The sequence below is a fragment of the Pangasianodon hypophthalmus genome, chromosome 18 (genome assembly GCF_027358585.1).
Source record: "Pangasianodon hypophthalmus isolate fPanHyp1 chromosome 18, fPanHyp1.pri, whole genome shotgun sequence".
Lineage (NCBI taxonomy): Eukaryota > Metazoa > Chordata > Actinopteri > Siluriformes > Pangasiidae > Pangasianodon > Pangasianodon hypophthalmus.
The window spans coordinates 21,292,592-21,312,628 of NC_069727.1; the positions used below are offsets into that span (position 1 = coordinate 21,292,592).

Here is a 20,037-nt window from a genome sequence, read left to right on the forward strand (position 1 = left end):
CATCCCTACAGTGAAGCATGGTGGTGGCAGCATCGTGCTATGGGGTGCTCCTCAGCAGCAGGGACATGGACATTAGTCAGGATTGGGGGAAATATGAATGCAGCCAAATACAGAGAGGTCTTCTCTGATGAAAGTTGCCTTGATTTACTTTGTTCCAATTTATATTTGTAATGCTGTGAGATTTTATCATACAAAACGTGAAGAAAAAAAAACATTGGTAAAACTGTTAAATCTACTGGGTGTCCCAAAGGTCTCCATACAGAGGGGAAATTAACAAGTTTTAGCAAAATGTCTTCGAACATTTTTCATACTTAGTTTATATTATATATATATATATATATATATTTTTTTCCAGATAGCCTTTAAGAATGCTTTTGAGAAAAGAAGAAGGTGTTGAAATCATTCTCATGGCTGGATCAGGAAGCTGTCGCAAGGTTGTGATGGACTTTAACAGGAAGTATGGCGAGCACCTCACACACCACACTGCTGCCAAACTGGGAGCCAAAGCTGGGAGAGACGACTCCGTGTGTGTTTACAAAGACATGTCAATCACGTAGAGGATGATTCGTAAATAAAGTTTTGCTAAAACGTGTTCATTTCCCCTCTGTAAGGAGACTTTTGGGACTCGCTGTATAATTTGAGCTTTAAAATGGTTCAAATGCATTAATTACGCAAAATGCCACTTGCCCTTTACGTACATGCTTGTGTTACTAATGGAAAATAAATGCAAAGATATTACTACATGATCTGAAAGCAATATTTTCCCATTTGAAAGGCCTGTCTGTGTCACAGTGCAGGTGTGCTGGCTTTATTTAGACCTCAGCAATGTCTGACTGCATGACTGAAGGATGCTCACTGAAGGGCGCTCAAATAAAGAGCATATTAATTTCAGATTCATTCCATTTTAAGATGTTTACACTGTAGGTTTCTGTTCACTAAAGCTTCTACTCCCCATACTCTAGATACAGAATACACAGTATAGCACATGACCCACCCAAGCCTTGCATACCCTTTATTGCCAAAAGTATGTGCACCCCTGACCATCACACCCACATGTGGCTCTTCCCCAAACTGTTACCACAAAGTCAGAAGCTCACGATTGTATAGAATGTCTTTGCATGCTGAAGCATATGCTCTGCTTGTCTTATGTAACCTTAAAAAATCCAGGAACACATAATGTGAATGTGAATGCCTCCCCTCTGAAGCAGCTTTTCTCTGGATACCCACAGAACCATGTGCCTGAACCCTTAGAGAGTAATTCTAGCAATAACTGAATGTGAATATTCCTAATCGTATTGCAGACTGGGGTTCGTGACTGTGGCAGTTACAGAGATAACCACACAGAAAAAACACTAAGTATAATTAACACAGTACTATTAGGAGCAATATGTAAATACGTAAGTTCACTGCATCACATGGCTCATAGAACCCAAAAGCATGTATTTTGTAAATGTCAAGTAACACTTAGTATATAATATTATAAATAGTATAATTTCTAAAACATATAGATGCATTACATACACTATTAATAGTATAGTATTATATGTTCAGTTATCTTATCTTGATCCAGTGTACAGATTCACCTGTTTTGCAACCTGTAACACCTCTCCAACAGGTGTATTTCCATACCACTTGCTCTCAAATGAGCTGTAGCAGCATATACTGGCAAAAAGATCCATAAATACTCATGTACTCAGCTCTAAAAATAACGCATTCATCCGTTTCCATTCAGGTTATGTGAATGTCCCTCAGTGATTAAAAGAGCAACATGTGAACATATTAAAGCTCCACCAGGATTTCGCAGTACATGCGGGGAAAAGGTTAATGATTTTGTTCCATTTTAAGGCTTAAATTAATGACTCAGAAGTGAACACATCAATCCTAAGAATCCTGACAAAATCCCAGTGAAAAGTTCTCATGGTCCACTGTAGTTTATCAGGAGAATTTTCCTCTGTGCTTAGCTGTGTGTTAATATGCTGGCTGTGTGAGGCTGTGTCTACCTGTCCCTCCAAAAGCACCCCACACGTGCCCTAGCGTAAACACTACTGTTATCAGAGCCCACCTCTCACCCGTAGTGACGGCTGCCTCTGTTTAATGAGGGACACAAAACGTTCACTTACACCATGTTGTGAAGTTGTGATGTAATCATAGTACTGTCATAGCAAAGGCTCGGCAGTGGGTTATGATTCATGCCCCTGCTGCTAGTAGCAGCAAAATAATCTATCAAAATGTAAATAAATCTTCTATAAAAATGTGTATAAAATATGAGGGTGACTCATAGGAAAACCTTATTTGTTTTAATTTTGCATTGTTTACTGCAAATACTGTAGGTGTCACAAAAGTGTGTCATTTTTCTACATAATCTCAATTTGTTCATTGTAAGTGTTCCAGCACTTCCTCTAGAAATCCCTCCAGAAATCCTGGATTCCTCTAGAAAGAAATTCGATTCTAATTTATGTCACACTTTTGATTTGCCTCACCCCTGCAAATAACCATAAAGTAAGACATGTTAAATATGTAGGAATTAGAACTAAAGCAGGTTTTTCTCACGCTAGACTGTTACGTACAGTAAATGTTTTTATCCTCGGGAAACAAAAAATGAGAGGAAAGACATTCTAAGAGCACTGCAAACATTTTAGTTTAGACCTTTTAGTAAGTAAAAATATCTCAAATATAGTCAAATTGATCCAGTATTTCATACGATTGCAAGAAATCAAATATAAGATTATTAAGCTGGACATCTTCCTAATTTCGAGCTTGAAATTGTCTTGCTCTGTTGGCAGAAAATTTTGAGAAAGAAACAATTATTTCCAGTAGAATAAGAAAATTTAAAGCTGGAAATTAATACTAATAATAATAATAATAATAATAATAATAATAATAAATAAAAGTCTAATCTTATATTTGGTTTATTGCAATCTTATAATAGGAAATGCTAGATATAGTAGATATATTCATGATATTTTCACTTATTAAAATTATTATTTTTGGAGTGAGAAAAAAAAATCCTGTAAAGAGCAAATTGGCTAGAGACCTGCAATACTACTACTACTAATATTAATAATAATACTAATAATAATAATAATAATAATGATGATAATGATGATAATAATGATAATAATATTGCTGGTGTTTTCTCACCAGCTCCATCAGAGTGTCAGATTGATGTTGTAGCTCAGCTTGTCTACCTGCACCACTCGTGTCTGTGGGTGTAGCGCTCCGGCTCTGACCTCAATCACAGCTCCACATCCAGCTCCATCACTCACTCAGCGCTCACAGAATTGTGTATGCACTTGTCGCGTCTGTGGTCGCCATGGTGATCAAACCGAAATAAAATCCACAAGTCAACGCGTTATGATTATAGCTTGACCTAAATACTGCTAGCTGTGTGATTTCGGTGTGATTTCGCTCCCTGCAGCTCTGTGCATCCAGCCTCTGTCGCAGCTCAGGAGAGCTCTAAATGCTCGCTCTATAATTAGCACGAGACGCGTATGAGCGCCTAATATGGAGATATGGCTTTATGTACACTTCATAAAGCGCTCATAAGAACCCTGTCCCCTCCCTAACAAGCCTTCCATATGGCACACACACACACACACACACACAGCTCGCAGTTAGAAAAAAAGCCAGCTGAGACGTTACCTTGATGGTTTTCCTGGGTTTCCTCCGGTATGTACATGTTTTGCTCTCAGTGCACAGAGGCGCAGCCCAGCTGTTGTATCGGTAAAGTGAAAAAAGCAAAAAAGGCTGTAAAATGAAAAGGGGGGCGGAAGGAAAGCATCCCAAAATTGGAAAGAAAATGAAAAAGAGGAAGGAAGGAGGACGAAGACATTCGAGTTGCCCCTTCTGTGGGATGAGTGAATATTACCTTATTCCCATGATGGAGCTAAAAAGCGGGAAGAAATATTCGCAGGAGCTGAAGAAGAAAACGAACCAGTGCATCCTTACCACATCCGGGCCCTAGCGCAGGAGGAACACGGCACGAGCCCCGCTCGGGCCAATGATGATCGGAATATCCTTTTGTCTCTCTCTAATGTCTCTAAAACTGGACGCAGCATAAAAAGGGCGACCGCCAAAGTAGAGTAAGAACAATATTAATGCATTCCAGGCCGAAGATGAAGCGTTTAACGGGGATAAATGATCAGATCCGTTCCCATCTGCGCTGATCCGAGAACTGGCGCAGACACCGAGCGCGCGCGCCGCAGTGAAAAGCAGAGCTGTGCGGTTCGTCCTTGCTGCGTTCCGAGGAAGAGAGTGAGAAAGAGACGCCTGCAGTCGCCGATGGCCCTCCTGCAAACGCGCTCGCCTGCTTCAGTGCAGTGATGCTTGTCTGGGGAGTGAGCCGAGACACCGAGCTCCCTCCTTCTCTCCCACTCCTCCTATGCAGACCTCGCTGACTGCTTCCAGATGTTCCTGAGCTACAGAATAGAATAAATAGTCCACGATTTTCCAGACATGCCAGCTCGGGGGTGGGAAAGAAAACAACTACCGAGAGCTGACTAGTATTATTATTATTATTATTATTATTATTATTATTATTTTCCTAGAATAATAGGTTTCTTAAAAGTGTTATTTTTAAATATAACTTTCTGTAAGATCTGGTCACGCTCACTTCACAGCTGTCAGTGCCAGAGGGACTGACCATACCAAGGCCTGCCCTATGCATAAGCAAAGGGGTCGCTTAGACAGCAGGGGGGCGGCCTGGCCATGAGAAAGTGGAAAAAAGGATATTAATAGGCTAAGGGAGGATGTGCCAAAAAGGAAAAAATAAATAAATAAAAGAAAAAATAAATGTAGCAGTAAATAAACACTTTTTAAACAGCATCACTTTCTATATATACTGTATTCTTCAGTCATTTTATGAATTTCTGCCTTTAAATATTACTATATATAATAATTTTATTTCTCACTCTCACTCAGTAAGCGCTTATCCTGGTCAGGGTCACAGTGGATCCAGAGGATATCCTGAGAACGCTGGGTCTGAGGCGGAGATTCTCTCTTAATTGGACGCCGGTTCATCACAGGGCACCATGCACACACACTCACACACTCACTCACACCTGGGGCAAGTTATCTTAGCCAGTCTACCTACTGACAGGTTTTTGGGAGATGGGAGGAAACCAGAAACCCACGAGGAAGCCCACATGGACACAGGGAGAACAAGCGCAGAAACTCCACACAGCCCTGGTGCTGTGAGGTGGCAATGAAACCCATTTTTTTCTACATTGGACAGCAGCACAATTAATAAAATAACGCAGATACAGGTCAAGAGTTTCAGCTAATGTACGCATCAAACATCAGAATGGGGAAAAATGTGATATCAGTGACTTTGACTCGACATGGTTGTTGGTTGCTTGAGTATTTCAGAAACAGCTGATCTCCTGGAAAAAAACAAAAAAAATGAAACACAAAAAACATCCAGTGAGCAGCAGTTCTGTGGCGGGAAACACCTTGTTGATGAGAGAGGTCAGAGGAGAATGGCCTTTCCGGTTCGATATGAATTTCAATTGATATGAATTTCCTAGTGTAAGATTTGGGCAATGGGCCACTTGCTCCACATTGCTAAACACAACCAGATCAATCTCCGTATCAGTGCAGCAAACTGGAATAAACTACTGGCAAAAAAAATCTCCATATAAAAAAGTAAATGATCTGAATTAGTTTTTCTCAGCCAGATCAGGCAACTACCTCAAGTCATAGAAAACTACCACTGGAGCCAGGCATGCACAATCAGTCTACGGAATATCGGAATAAGGAGACACTGTGATTATAATATAATATAATATAATATAATATAATATAATATAATATAATATACCTCCAGTATTCACTCCTTAGTTATTATTTCTCTTTTTGTTGTACTGCAACATCAAATTGAAGTATATTAGAATGGGATTTTTTTTTTCTGCTCCGTTTGAAGTGACTGTACCAAAACAAAATAAAATTAGTTATTTAGATGCCTTCAAAATTATTAAAAAAAAAATCTAAAATATTCACCACCTTTCTTTTAACAGTCTAAATTAGGTCTAGTATTTAATTTTCTTGTGCACTCACACTAAATCTGTTAAGCAGGGTACACCTGTGTTAATTTCAAATCCACCCGTGTCCAATTTTGTGGTTGCACAATAAATATCTCTGACTTTGGGAGGTCTCGTAACTAAAACGTCAGACCAGATCAGTCCTGCTGTCATGCCCACAAAGCTTTGAAATGAAGTTGTTAGGAAGAAAACAAGATGGAGAAGAATATTAAAACATCAGCAAAGCTTTGAACTTTCTCAGGAGCACTGAAAATATGCCACAACTTCTACCAAGATCAGGCCAAACTGAGTGCTTGGGCAAGAAGGGCAGTTGCCAGAGAAGTATCCAAGAGGCCAGCTACAACACTGAAGGAGTTACAGAGCTCACTGGCTGAAACAGGAAAACCTGCACAGAACCCAACAATATCATCAGCTCTTCACAGATCCAATCTCTAATATACATAAATAATACAGAAACAAGAGAAATAATCACTAGGGAGTAAATACTTTCTGGAGGCACTCTCTGTATCAAACTTTCATTCGCATGCTCTGTATGCCATGTTCTGGACCAACGTAGTTTAACCAAGCAAACCTCTACCACTACGCTACCCTGTAAATTCTTTAGGCTACTGAGAATATAGGTTTTCCTCATTTTGAAAATATCTTGACTTGAACTGTGTTCCTTAACTTCCATTTCTTAATGACATTTCAGACACTAGAAACTGCACATGGACAATATTTAGATAAATTTAGATTAAGAATATAATATAATAATATGATATAATATATAATATATTTAGATAAATATTTTGATATAATTTAGATAAATTATAGCCTTCTCCTGCTTTGTAATAGAAGAATTAATTACACTATATGGCCTAAAGGACACCTGGCTAATCACACCCACATGTGCTTTTTTGAACATCTCTGTGGAGATGGGGGCGTGGCCGAGTGCCGGATGGTGAATGGAGGGTGGAGCCGGGAAAAGTGAGTGGTAAGAACCTACACCAGTGTGGAATTTTTCTAAGGAGTGTAATGTGTTTCAGGCGGCAAGGATAAAAAGGAGAAAGACAAGAGCCACGGGAGAAAGAGATGAGCAGCACAGAGCCTTGTGTGTGTGTGTGTGTGTGTGTGTATATATATATGTGCCTAGTGAGATAAAATCACTGAAAAGTGAAAGAAAAGGAAACAAATAAAGAGCCCCATTTTGAGTTGTCTCAAGCTTGCCTCCTGTCTCCTCATTTCCATGCGAACTCATAAGATTGTTACACTGGTGCCAATACCCGGGTAATTGAGGAAGATCCACTGTCATGGAGTCATCATCACTTGCTGAGATCATCAAGGCCCTCGCTGGCATCCAGCAGACACAACATCAGGCCCCTCTGTGAGTATTCAAGCAGGAGCAGCACTTCCAGACCCTTCTTCAAGGCTAGACCGAGGATTGGCAGGTGCTATGGAGTCGGGTCCAGCTGGCGGGTACTCCAGCAGTAGCCCTGGTGGCCATACACCATGCTCTCCAAGATGGGACCGCAAGACAATCTGGAAGTCACAGAGGGCGGGCCGCTTGTTGCTGCTACTGTTGGGTGAAGCCCGACTTCCAGTCGCGAACCTGCTGGAGGATCCAGACCTGAAGCGGGCTATTTTGCAACGGGATGGATACAGCCCTGAACAGCACCGTCAGTGAACTTGGCCACCTGTTCACATTTAACCCAACAGCTCTGAGAGATCTGTCAAAGGTGGCTGCTGTCAGATGAGTCTTCTCCTTTTTCTCCCTGCCCTCCTCCTGTCCCTGCACCTTGGAAACACTGACTATTTCCCCCAAAACCAGTTCCCTGAAGCCAGGTTTTCCCTACCCCTCCATCTCTCCCTGTTTCCAGGGCTTCAGATGTGGGAGTAAGGCCTGGGCCGGTGTGCTGGCAGTGGGGGAAACTGTGCATTTCTAGGACCAATGCCACATGATGGAGGTGGGAGCATTGGTCCAGGTCCCCAATGTGCTGCAGGCCACCACGATTGAGCTGGGACGTACCGTATACCAGTGAGTATTCAAGGGGGTACATACCATGCATTGGTGGATTCAGAGAGTTACCAAACCTCGATTCACCAATGTCTGGCTCAAGGTGAGGCACTGGGTACAGCACGATGGGTGAAGGTGAGGTGCGTGCATGGGGATGTGTACGAATATCCACTAGTGGCAGTCACTATCCAATTCCAGGGACATAACCATAAAATAGAGGCAGAGTTTAGTCCTCGCCTCACCCATCCACTGATTTTGGGAACAAATTGGCTGGCATTTCAGACATTGTTGAGGGGAATGTGTGTGGATGGGCCCTGCAACAGTGTAGCACAGTGTGGGATGTGCGCATTGTTGGCTGGGGAGGTGTTGCTTGGGCCGTCAACATCAGCTCTGTGTCGGGTGGGGAAGGCCCCGCCTCTTCTCAGTGGGTTCAGTTCAATGTTGGGCTCTGCTTCCCTTATTTCATGATTATTAAAGATAGGTTATACCAAATGACACAGGACAAAAGAAGAAACAACCAGTTATTGGTCCCAAAGAACCATCGGGAAATGTTATTTCAGGCAGCTCATCATAATCCTGTGAAGGGGCATTTAGGTCAGAATAAAATACTGAACCACCTCATGGGCCACTTCTATTGGCTGGGCGTATTCCTGGTGGATTACGCAATGCAATACCCTGAATGTCTTTTCGCAACATCACAGCAAGCAGTGCCGTGGAGGCACTCTTCAAAGCTATCTTGGTCATCTTCAAAGTTATCCCGGGTTGGGATCCCGAAAGAGATCCTGACAGACCAAGGCACCACGTTTACCATCCTAAGATGAGTAGACTGCTCATGCAGTTCAATCAAACCCTTAAAAATATGATTTGGAAGTTCATGCACGAGGATACTCAGAATTGGGATAAGTGGCTCGAACTCCCATTATTCACAGTACGAGAGGACCCACACGCCTCCACAGGGTTCTCCCCATTTGAAATACTGTATGGGCGCAAGCCTCGCATCTTAGACAGCATCAGATCTTAGACAGCATCAGAGAAAATTGGGAGGAGGCAGCTTTGGAGAGTAAGAGTGTAATTCAGTATGTTCTTGACCTGAGCAAACACACATTGTGGCAATTAACACAGGAGAATTTGCTACAGGCCAAGAAGGTAAATCCCAGTTGTACAGTGGGGCACTTGCCTATGTGTGTTTTCACAGGGAGATAAAGTTCTCATATTATTACCCACATCAAGCTCCAAATTACTCACCAAGTGGCAAGAGCCCTTTGAGGTCATACAGTCGGGGATGTCGACTATGAGGTAAAGTGAACCGACAGAGGCACACAGCAGATATAACACCTCAATCTCCTTAAACCATGGTGGTCCCTGTGGCTTTGGTCATTCTGGAGAGGGAGGGGCTAGGACCAGAAGTGAATCTAAAACATGTGGCTTAATCCACCCCATCCCCTGTGGAGGTGGAAGTGCCTTCATCCTCCAACACTATCTGTTGGGATGAGCCTTTACCCTCTGTTCGGACCACGCCCCTCTCCAGTGGCTCCACCACATGAAAGATGCCAACGTGCAGATCTCTCATTGGTATCTGGCACTTCAGCCATTTACATTTGAGGTGGTCCACAGGCCAGAGGAGCAGATGACTGTGGCGGATTTCCTCTCTTGGCATGGGGGGGAACTGGCAGCAGTCTGGATGGCTCCAGAGTCCAGGAGTTGGGCAGTGGAGGTATGTGGAGGCAGGGGCATGGTCGAGTGTCGGTTTGTGAATGGAGGGTGGAGTCTGGAAAAGTGAGTGTTAAGGACCTACACCTGTGCGGAATTTTTCTGTGTTCTGTGTTTCACTAAGTGGCAGCAAGGATAAAAAGGGGAAAGACAAGAGCCACTGGAGAGTGAGCTGAGCAGCACAGAGCCAGGTGTGTGCGTAGTGAGATAAAATTGTTGAAAAGTGAAACGGAAAAGCGAAAGGGAAACAGAATAATAAAGAGCCCCTTTTTGATTTTTCCCATACCTGCCTCCCGTCTCCTCATTTCCATGCGAACCCATAGGAGTGTCACAATCTCATTCCAGATTTAGTCTCCACTTGCTGTTATAATAACCTCTACTGTAGGATGACTTTCCACTGGATTTTGGAATGTAGGGATTTGCCCATTCAGCCACAAGGGCATTATTGAAGTCAGACACTGAAGTCAGACGAGATGGCCTAATATATAGTCATAGTTTCAATTCATCCTAAAGTGTTCAGGGGGGTTGAAGTCATGGCTCTGTGCAGGCCATTTGAGTTCCTCAACACCAACCTTCACACACCATGTCTTCATGGAGCTCGCTTTGTGCACAGGGGCATTGTCATTCTGGAACAGGTTTAGGCCCCATAGTTTCAGTGAAGGGAAATCTCAATGCTACAGCATACAAAGACATTATAGACAATTGTGTGGTCACAAATTTGCTGCAACAGTTTGGGAAAGACCTACACATGGGTGTGGTGGTCAGGTATCCACATACTTTTGGCCATATAGTGTATCTTAATTTTCAGATGTTCCTTCACCTGCTTAGAGGAGCCCATGTCTCAGTGTAAGCACAATACCCTGTGAGACTTGCAGGGTCAAATGCAAGACCTGACATGGATTAAGGGCTAAAAAGACAATTAATTTGAGACCTTACAAAAAAAACCCACTATCCACTACTCGATCATCTGTACCATGCCATGGTGGCGCAGTGGGAAGCATTGCTGCCTCACAGCTCCAGGGTTTAGGTTCAGAGTTTGTTCTTGAGTACAGGTTACTGTCTGTGCAGAGTTTTGCATGTTCTCCCTGTGTTTGCATGGGCTCTTCTGGGTCCTCCAGTTTCTCTTTCTGTCCAAAAACATGCATGTAGGCAGATTGATTCCGGTAAATTGCCCTAGGTGCATCACCCCTCCCTATGTACATTTACATGCACACTTCAATTTACTATAGCCGCAAATCTATCTAGAAGATTCCATGCCAAAAAAGCAGTCACATTGTGGAAGAAAAGTGAAATGCAATATGCAGGTGGTTTTGCTTTTCTTTTGTGACACAAGGCCAATGCGCCATACCAAACAGGAAAACATTCACTGCATTGCTCTTACGTTACATTGCTCTTAACTTTCCAGTGAAAAGCAATCAACAGGAGTTTGTTTTTAAGAATTAAAAGCTGGATGCTGGGCATGATTCATCAGGCATTTCAGAATTATTACTAAAACACATTAAAAATCTTCATATGATTAAAAGTATTTACAGCTCACAGCAGGAGTTATGTTATAAGATTTCTTATTTTTAGGAATGTTGTATCTTCAGACATCAAACGGAGCCATTTATGCCCTTAATGTGAATGCTTACAAAATAAAGTGTATCCACTGAAAGCTCTCACTCTGTACTACTTAACTAGGAATGTCAACTCTCATTATTCAAGGCTGGGAAAGTAACAGAGTGATATTGCCAACTACTGTATACCAAGGATTCCAAGGAGTAGGCTCAACATTTATCATTGAAAATCCCACCGTGATTTGGGACACTATCATTCCTGCATAGCACATGAGCTTGCGTTCACAATGTGCTCATCTGCAAATACAATCATTGGCAAAAGGAAGTATACCCTCCTTTAACTGTATGCTTTTATTTATCAGAGCTTAAATAACAATTGTGTGGTCCTCACCAACTTTCATAAACAAACAAATAACCTCAGATGACAAAAAAAAACCCACAAAGATATCAATATCATTAGTCATTAATCAGTAGTCATTTTTTCCCCCAAAAAACTACATTCAGAAACCAGGTGAGAAAAGTCAGTACACCCTTCCTATTTCCACAATCATTAAAAGAGTAATTAGCAGTCAGGTGTTACTAATGAAATGCACACAATTAGTTAATCATCAAGAAGTGTGACTACCTCTATAAAAGCAGAACTTTTGGCAGTTTGATGTTCTGGGGTGTGTTGCAGAAAAGCCTTAAGTTAAGATGTGATAAGTTAAATTATGATTTTTCACAAATTTGTATTATAGAACTTAATTTTCTTATCTTATCTTACAAAATCTTATCTGTAGTTAGGAAATCTTAAACCACTCCATCAAGTTTGATAATCAACTCTGAGGTCTGTTACCAAGCAACCAACAATGTGCAAGCTGCTGCTGTGATGTAAACATTAGATTGAAATGGAAAAAACAAAATCAGCGTGGTTTTAATTTCAGTGCTGCAGAAATTGAAGTTTTGATCAGCTTGGTAGAAAAAGCAAAGCCTGTTATATTCTGTAAGTTTTCACCTTCACTCACAAAGACAGAAAGTGGACAAGAGACACAAAGAATGTGTGTGCGCTGTCTGGCATTTACTGTACACCAGACTCTGTGAAGAAAACATCTACCACTCTAATAAGTGAAAAAAAGAAGACTGCTGTGTAGGCAAGGGAAATAAAGAATACAGGAGGTGGAACGAGTGACACTCCATCATTAACCCTTTCAGATGTTGGGTGTCATTCAGAAGGTGCAGTATGAAGGTAAGACAAAACAGGGCTGGTTGTTTTTGTAACTTTAGATTAAAGGTAGCTAATAAACATTAGGACTAATATGAACTTTATGTAGCTATACTGTGATTATTGACACCGGCATGCCTGGTGGTTACAAGGTAGGACTGGAGTTGGAGCAGCATGAACTGACGACAATACAGCTGTCAGATCTGTTCGAGGGAACATCAGTAGAGCCTCGTCAATTCCCACCCCAATGTATGTCCTATGTGACTTCTGTTTTTCTTCAATGTCCACAAATGTACACATGCCTGTTCTGTGGTCATAAATATACATGGGTAAATGTACACGTGTCTGTTTTTATATATTGTCCTTGCTCTTAGTTTATGTTTGCTTTTGAGTTATGTCTGTTCCTTATCTTAGCCTGGTCTCTTCACATGCACACTCCAGTATATACGCTAGCTGAGAACATCTGATGTTTAGACTATGGAGTGCCCAGGCTGTCTTTGCGCACATAATAAACCATCTCTTTGCCTATACCCTGGATCTTGGTCTCCCGATTCAAACATCTTTCTTCTGGTGAAACTGCAGCAATATGAGCATCAAGAAAAGGTTTACAACAATTGATAGGTCACTGTAAAACCCCAGTGTGTGAGGGCATGGAGGAAGACTCGAGAGACAGGCAGAATTTTAGCTGAGCTGATCATAATAGTATACTGTCAGGAACAACTAATAACAAAATATGTAATCATAATTGTATAAATAACTTTTAAAAGCTATTCAAAATTTAATTCAAATAGGCAGGAAATTAGTGGCTAGGCTTGTCCATTGTTAAAAGCGCTATACAAATAAAAATGAATTGAATTGAATGTAAATATTTGTTAATTTAATGTAATCTGTAATTTAAGCCTAACCTACCTTGTATTAAAAATGAAGGCATCATGTGTTGCCCCAGGCCACCTTGTCACCAAATGTATTATCATATTGTGATCTTCTATGGCCTGTACATTGAGAGCATGAGACCCTTTTCGGCACGCATACACCACGTCATCCACTCCACTGGGGGCCTTCACTGGAAACAGTGAGCCATCCACTAGTCCTATTACCCTCGGCATCCTACTTGCTTGGAAAAACTTGGCTTTGATGGCTGAAAGCTCATCTACCCTTGGAAACCGAATGTGGGTAGGTGCTAAAGAGCTGACTGTCTTGGCCACTTCTGTTAGATTTTCAGAGATATCAAGTTGTGACAATTTTGCTATAGAGGCGGCCTCACTTTGAAAATCGCCTTTTGCAAAAAAAAAAAAAATTATATATACATATATATATATGGTGTTAGTCACTTGCACTATGACTGGGAATGCTCCGAGAGCAATTCTTGTGCTAACTGCATTATCATATTTTGTGGGAGTCTGTAATTATTTATCAGTGTTTTGTTGTCAAAGCAAAGCACATTATCTGGGACTTCCAAATGTCTTTCCACCATCAAACATTGCTGTTCCTCTTCTTGTATCATTAATAAATGTAACAGCCCTCTTGGACATGGCTAATGTAAATGTACCATTTTCCTCTCTGTAGTTAAGATAAGATAATGCACTTAGGAAATGTTATTCTGTAATAGCTTTTTTCCTAAGTGAGGTCCTAACTGAAATACATCACGCCAAGGTGAAAGGACATCAGCCATGACCTGACAGAACCTATCTCTTCAATCTGGGGAGGGTTATAAGTCCATCTCCAAACAATTTGATATTCAACATTCTACAATGAGAAGGACTGTTTACAAATGGCAACCCTTCAAGACAGTTGGAAGGAGCTGGCATCCCAGCAAATTCTGTCCAAGGTCAGACCATTTAAAGATCAGAGATATAAAGGAAAACCCAAGCGCTACAACATGTGACCTGTTAGCACATTAAATGTTTATGTTCATGACAGCCCAATCAGAAAAAGACTGAACAATATGGCTTTCATGGAAGGGTGGCTAGGAAAAAGCCTCTTCTCTCCAGTATAGTATCCTTTGGACTGATGAAACCAAGGTGGAGATGTTTGGTCATCATACACAGTGCCATGTTTGGAAAAACACCAAACACAGCATATCACCATAAACACCTCATATCAACTATCTGGCATGATGGTGGAGGGGTGATGATTTGGGCAGACTGATTATATCAGAATATTCTTGAGAAAATTGTGAGGCTTAGGCTGGACCAAAATTGGGTCATGTAACAGGACAATGATCCAAGCACACCAGCTGGGGTTCAACCCAATGTTGTGCTCTCTTATCTCTACTTTTCTATTATTAAAGACAGATTTTATTGAGTGATGCAGGACACTGAAGAGACGACCTAGGTGTTGGTCCCAAATAGCTGTAGGGAATTGCTTTTCTGTGTTGCTAATCATAATCCTATGGTGGGACATTTAGGTCAAGAGAAAACACTGAACTGTCTAATGGACCGTTTCTATTGATTAACTCACCCAGTTGGTCAGTCTGGTCTGTGTGGACTGTGTGGACAAAGTCAACGTGATGTATAAATTTAATGCATATCCAATGCCATGCATTAGCAAACTGCTCGATCGATTAGTTCTGGCTTTCTTTTATTCAACACTGAATTTGACAAAGGGATATTTGCAGATCCCCTTGACTCCCAAACTGTGTTTGGTTTACACAATTTGTCACCATTTCTTTCAGGTTATTCATGGCCCACATGCCTGCACCACTGCCTATTTAGATTGCATTTTTATCTATAATAATCACATGCAGCAGCAGATTCAACATCTGAAGGTTGTCCTGAGAGGTTTGAGATGGGCGGGACTCACAGCAAAACCAAACAAGTGTGCAACTGGACAGGTGGAGGTATCTGGGCTTCCACTTCCATGGGAAATTGTGTCCCCAAATTGATAAGACAGCAGTGATTGCGGCTTGCCTGAGACCCAAGACCAAAAAGAAGGTGACAGTTTCTGAGGCCGGCTGGCTATTATCATCGGTTTGTGCTGAATTATTTGGTTCCACCACATGAAGGATGCCAACACGTGGATCACTCATTGGTATCTGGCACTTCAGCCATTTAAGGTCGAGGTGGTCCATAGGCAGGGGGCACAGGTGGCCATAGCAGATTTCCTTTCTTGGTGGGGGGAGAGTCAGTGGCAGGCTTGACGGCACTGATTGAATGGAGGGTGGAATGAGTAGTAATGTTGAGGCTGCACCTGTGGGCGATTCTCCTAATGAGTTTTCTCTGTTTCAGTGAGAGGCAGCGAGGAGATAAAGAGGGGGAGAGAAGAGCCACGGGGGAGAGAGATGAGAAACATGGAAGTGTGTGTGTGTGTGTGTGTGCGCGTGTGTGTGTGTGTGTGTGCGTGTGCGCGCATGCATGTGATTTTGTAAACGAATCTGAAACACAAGTTTTCATTTCATTAAAACCCTTTTGAGTTGTGCCACACCTGTCTCCCATGTGCTCATTTCCCTGGTAACACACGGAGTGTCACACTATGATATTCCAGATTGTTGTTAAGATGTTTGCTACGGTCTTCCAGGTGGTTCCTAGGGTGTAGAATGGCAAGGCAATCCACATTCCCCCATTCATTCATTCATTTGATAGGTTGTTGCTAGTTGATTGCTATGTTATTCCAGGTTATACCTAGCATGGTGCTAGGTGGTGGCTAGGGAGTTTCTAGTTTGTTCCTGTTCATATTCTAGGTGGTTGCTAGGGTGTTGCTAGCTGATTGCTATTATATTACATATTATTGCTAAGTTGTTGCAAGATGTTTGCTATTGTATTCCAGGTGGTTCCCAGGGTGTATATAAGTGAGCAATCCATTTTTAATTATTTTCAATGTATCCGAATTGAAAATAATGCAGTAAGTATGAAGGCCAAATTCTCCCTGAACATTCCCACATTCATTTCAGTGGGGAAAAAAAATCTGAATTGCAGAAACCATTAGATGAATCAAAAAGCAAGCCATTCCTGATCAGGCTGAGCTATCTGGAATTGGTTTGCTTAAGAAAATGAATGACTGTGCAGCTTGTACATGTTCCTGGTGTTGCAAAGAGGTTGCTATGGCATTGTTAGGTAGTGCAGGTGGTTGCTAGAGTATTACTAGGTGATTGCTAGGGTGTTTCAGCTCACTCGGACTTATGAGAAACCCTGACCCTACCCTACCAGTGACCACGCTCCAACCTTAGCAAACAACCTCAGAATCCAGTCCTAAATAGCCTTTCAAGTTTTGAGTGAACCTGTCTAATACATCATGTGTTATAGCTGTTAGAGTAAATTAAGCTCTTCCATACAATGACTGATTGGCAGGTGGCAGAAAAAAAAGAACTTAATGGTACAAATTACAAATTGGTTTAGAAATAGGTAAGGAATCAGGGAAAAGAAAAGAAATTTGTCTCTATGCCTCAAGGTTCTTGACATATGGGTTAAAACATAAAATGCTAGATGGTTGCTATGATATCCCAGGTGGTTGCTAAGGTATTCAAGCTGGTTGCGAGGGTCTTACTAGGTAGTTGATATTTTATCCCAGGTGGTTGCTAGAGTGTGGCTAGCTGGTTGCTATGTTATTGCAGAAGGTTGCTAGGGTGTTTCTATGTGGTTGCTAGGATGTTACTAGATGGTTGATATGTTATCCCAGGTGATTGCTAGGGTGTTTCAGGTGGTTGGAAGGGTGTTTTAAGGTGGTTGCTATGTTATCCAAGGTGGTTGCTAGGATGCAGCTATGTGGTTACTGTGGTATTCCAGGTGGTTGCTAGGGTGTCACTAGGTGATTTCTATGTTATCTCAGGTGGTTACTAAAGTGTGGCTCAGCGGTTGTTATGTTATCTTAGGTGGTTGCTATGTTATCCCAGGTGATTGTAAGGTTGTTGCTCAGTGATTGCTATGTGGTTGTGCTAGATGGTTGCTAAGGTATTCCAGATGATTTTTAGGGTGTTGCTAGGTGGTGGTTATGTTATCCCAGGTGGCTGCTAAGGTGTTGCTACGTTGTTGTTATACTATCCCAGGTGGTAGCTAGGGTATTGCAGATGATTACCACTGTATTCCAGGTGGTTGTTAGGGTGTTGACCACAACAAGAGAATGGCTGACATCTCTCATCATTGTAAAATCAAACAGTCCTACAAAGCAGCATTCCATGTGTGTTTGTCATTCATTTTTTACTTTACTTTTATTTTTTAACAAAAAGCAAAACCATTGTTTTCTTCTTTGCTGGACAGCCGGACATCTGCGAATTACAAAGCTGACTGAACTCCATCAGGAAGTATATCAACAGATCAAACTGCACATGTAAATACATGCTCTTATGTGTCTACTCTTGTTTTGAGTCCTGGGTTTTGCCTGTGAAGACTGTATTTTTGTTAAAAAGGATAAACCAACATAAAGACCAGAGTGCTGTCTATGGGAGCAAAGCAAGCTATTTTAAAGCTGAAAAAAGAGAGAAAATTGAGCAGAGCCATTGCACCTGCTTTAGGCATAGCCAGTACAACAATTTAGACTCTCCTGAAAAAGAATGAAACCACTGATGTAGTAAAAACCAGTCATGGTTGGCTGAGGAAAACAACTGTGAAGAAAAACCCAAAAACAACAGTCAATGATGAAGCTATTACAATCTGCCATTTGAAGAAGACATCAAGAGCAGAAATATAGAGGCCATACCACAAGATTCAAACCTCTCATCAGCAGTAAGAATCAGAAGGCCAGATTGGAATTTGTAAAGAAATACAGAGATGATCCACAAAGGTTCTGGAAAAGAGTTTTATGGACTGATGAGACTGAGATGAACCTCTAACAGAGTGATAGAAAGGCCAAAGTGTGGAGAAAAAAAAGGATCTGCTCATACAAGCTCAGTGGTCAAGCATGCTGGAGGTAGTGTCATGGCTTGGGCTTGCATGGTTGCATCTGGAATGGACTCACTAATCTTTATTGATGATGGAACATTCTGTCTGCCAATTTACAGAGAAATGCAAACACTAATTGGGAGGAACTTCATCATGCAGCGATACAATGACCCACTGATGCCCTACTTCTGGTTGAGTTCTCATCACCTGAAAACCACTCACTGCTGCTGAGGATGGCCCACATAGACAGCCTGGTACCACTTAGACAGATGGTACCACTTAGAAAACATGAAGATGACTTTGGACTGCAATTGCTATGTGCACTCAAGTCTCCATCACTGAACAGTTGATATCTTCAACAAAATAGACTTCATGTTAAAACTATAACAAATTCAGAAATAACTCTGATGCTTATATTCATAAGTTGCTGTTACACGTTTTGAGCATGTAGTACACAGTTATAGAAGGGAATGATTTATAATCGCACTATCGGGTGTCATCCAGATGAGGATGGGTTCCTTCTGAGTCTGGTTCCTCTCAAGGTCTCTTCCTTGTCATCTCAGGGAGTTTTTCCTCACCACCATCACCTCTGGCTCGCTCATTAGGGATAAATTTATAAATCTAAAATTTATATCTGGAATTCATAAATTTCTGTAAAGCTGCTTTGTGACAATGTCAACTGTTAAAAGCGCTATAAAAATAAAATTTAATTGAATTGAATTGACCCAAACCACACTGCTAACACAGCAAAGGACTTCATTTGGAAAAAAGTTGAAGGTTTTAGACTGGCCAAGTCCATCAGCAGACCTTAATCCAACTGAGCAGCATTTCACCTCCTGAAGAGGAGACTGAAGGGAGAAACCCCCCAAAACTAACAACAACTGAAAGAAGCTGCGCTACAAGCCTGGAAAATCAACACAAAAGAAGAATGCAACAGTTTGGTGTTGGGCTTGATACAGTTATTGCAAGCAGAGGGATATGCAACCAAATATTAAGTGTTATTTATTTTGTTTCACTTTATGACTCTCTGTTCCAATACTTTTGCTCGGCTAGAAATTGGGTGGTCTGACACCAAAGGTGCCATGTTCTAAAAAATTTTTAACACATCTAGATAAATATCAAGAAATGAAAGCTGAAATTCTGATCTCTGATCTCATATTCTTCTTTTCATCTCAAACCCAAATTACAGCAGACAACGTTTACACCCAACACAACCTATTTTTTGAGGAAAACATTGCTGCTGTCCATGATTTTCATCTAGCTCTGACACCTGCAGTAAGTTACACGTCTGAGTGGGGAAGTACTCTTTTATTCTTCACTCATTCTGTTGGTGAAGTTCATGTAAAAAGGACTAACTGCTTAACCTTACCACGCTATTGTATTTCAAGTGGTTGCTATGGTGATACAGTAAATCGTAGATTATTGTGAACTTTAGCTAGTGTTAGCTGCCTTGGTTTATGCCATCACTTTATTCACTCACTTTGGCTTCCTAGTTATAATATCAGTACAATGAGCTAGCTTAGACATCAAAATGAGCAACATACTGTATTGGAAAAACTGCAAAGAATTCACAACTAAGGGTCAGAACAGTTTACAGTACGACAAGACATGGCTTTTGTACAGAACTGTTAGGTGTTCTGAGGGTCCGTGTTGGAACATATTTACTGAGCAGATTATCAGTGTCAATAGAACTCTATTGACTCTATTGAACTCTATGTCAATAGAA

General features: G+C 41.3%; 1 protein-coding gene and 1 long non-coding RNA gene across 12 annotated transcripts in view; one reads left to right on the forward strand and one right to left on the reverse strand.

Annotated features, from left to right (window-relative positions):
• The window catches only part of cacna1c (calcium channel, voltage-dependent, L type, alpha 1C subunit), a 279,528-nt gene that overhangs the window by 248,929 nt on the left and 10,562 nt on the right, over positions 1 to 20,037 (reverse strand). The window contains exons 1-2 of one of the 11 annotated variants that reach the window (XM_053241771.1): positions 3,949 to 4,368; positions 3,643 to 3,712 (exon numbers count right to left, since the gene is read on the reverse strand). The exons of 6 other annotated variants lie outside the window; for them this stretch is intronic. In XM_053241771.1, the coding sequence (XP_053097746.1) occupies positions 3,643 to 3,679 (37 nt within the window). In that variant the 5' untranslated portion in view covers positions 3,680 to 3,712; positions 3,949 to 4,368. Of the gene's footprint in view, positions 1 to 3,141; positions 3,601 to 3,642; positions 4,369 to 20,037 lie in introns of those variants that run through there. 4 more of the 11 variants (XM_053241770.1, XM_053241772.1, XM_034312999.2 and 1 more) reach the window with 4 other exon arrangements.
• LOC128321160 (uncharacterized) lies at positions 11,693 to 15,810 on the forward strand. Its single transcript, XR_008304747.1, has 3 exons — positions 11,693 to 12,522; positions 12,651 to 12,747; positions 15,726 to 15,810. It is a non-coding gene; the product is annotated as an uncharacterized LOC128321160 (long non-coding RNA).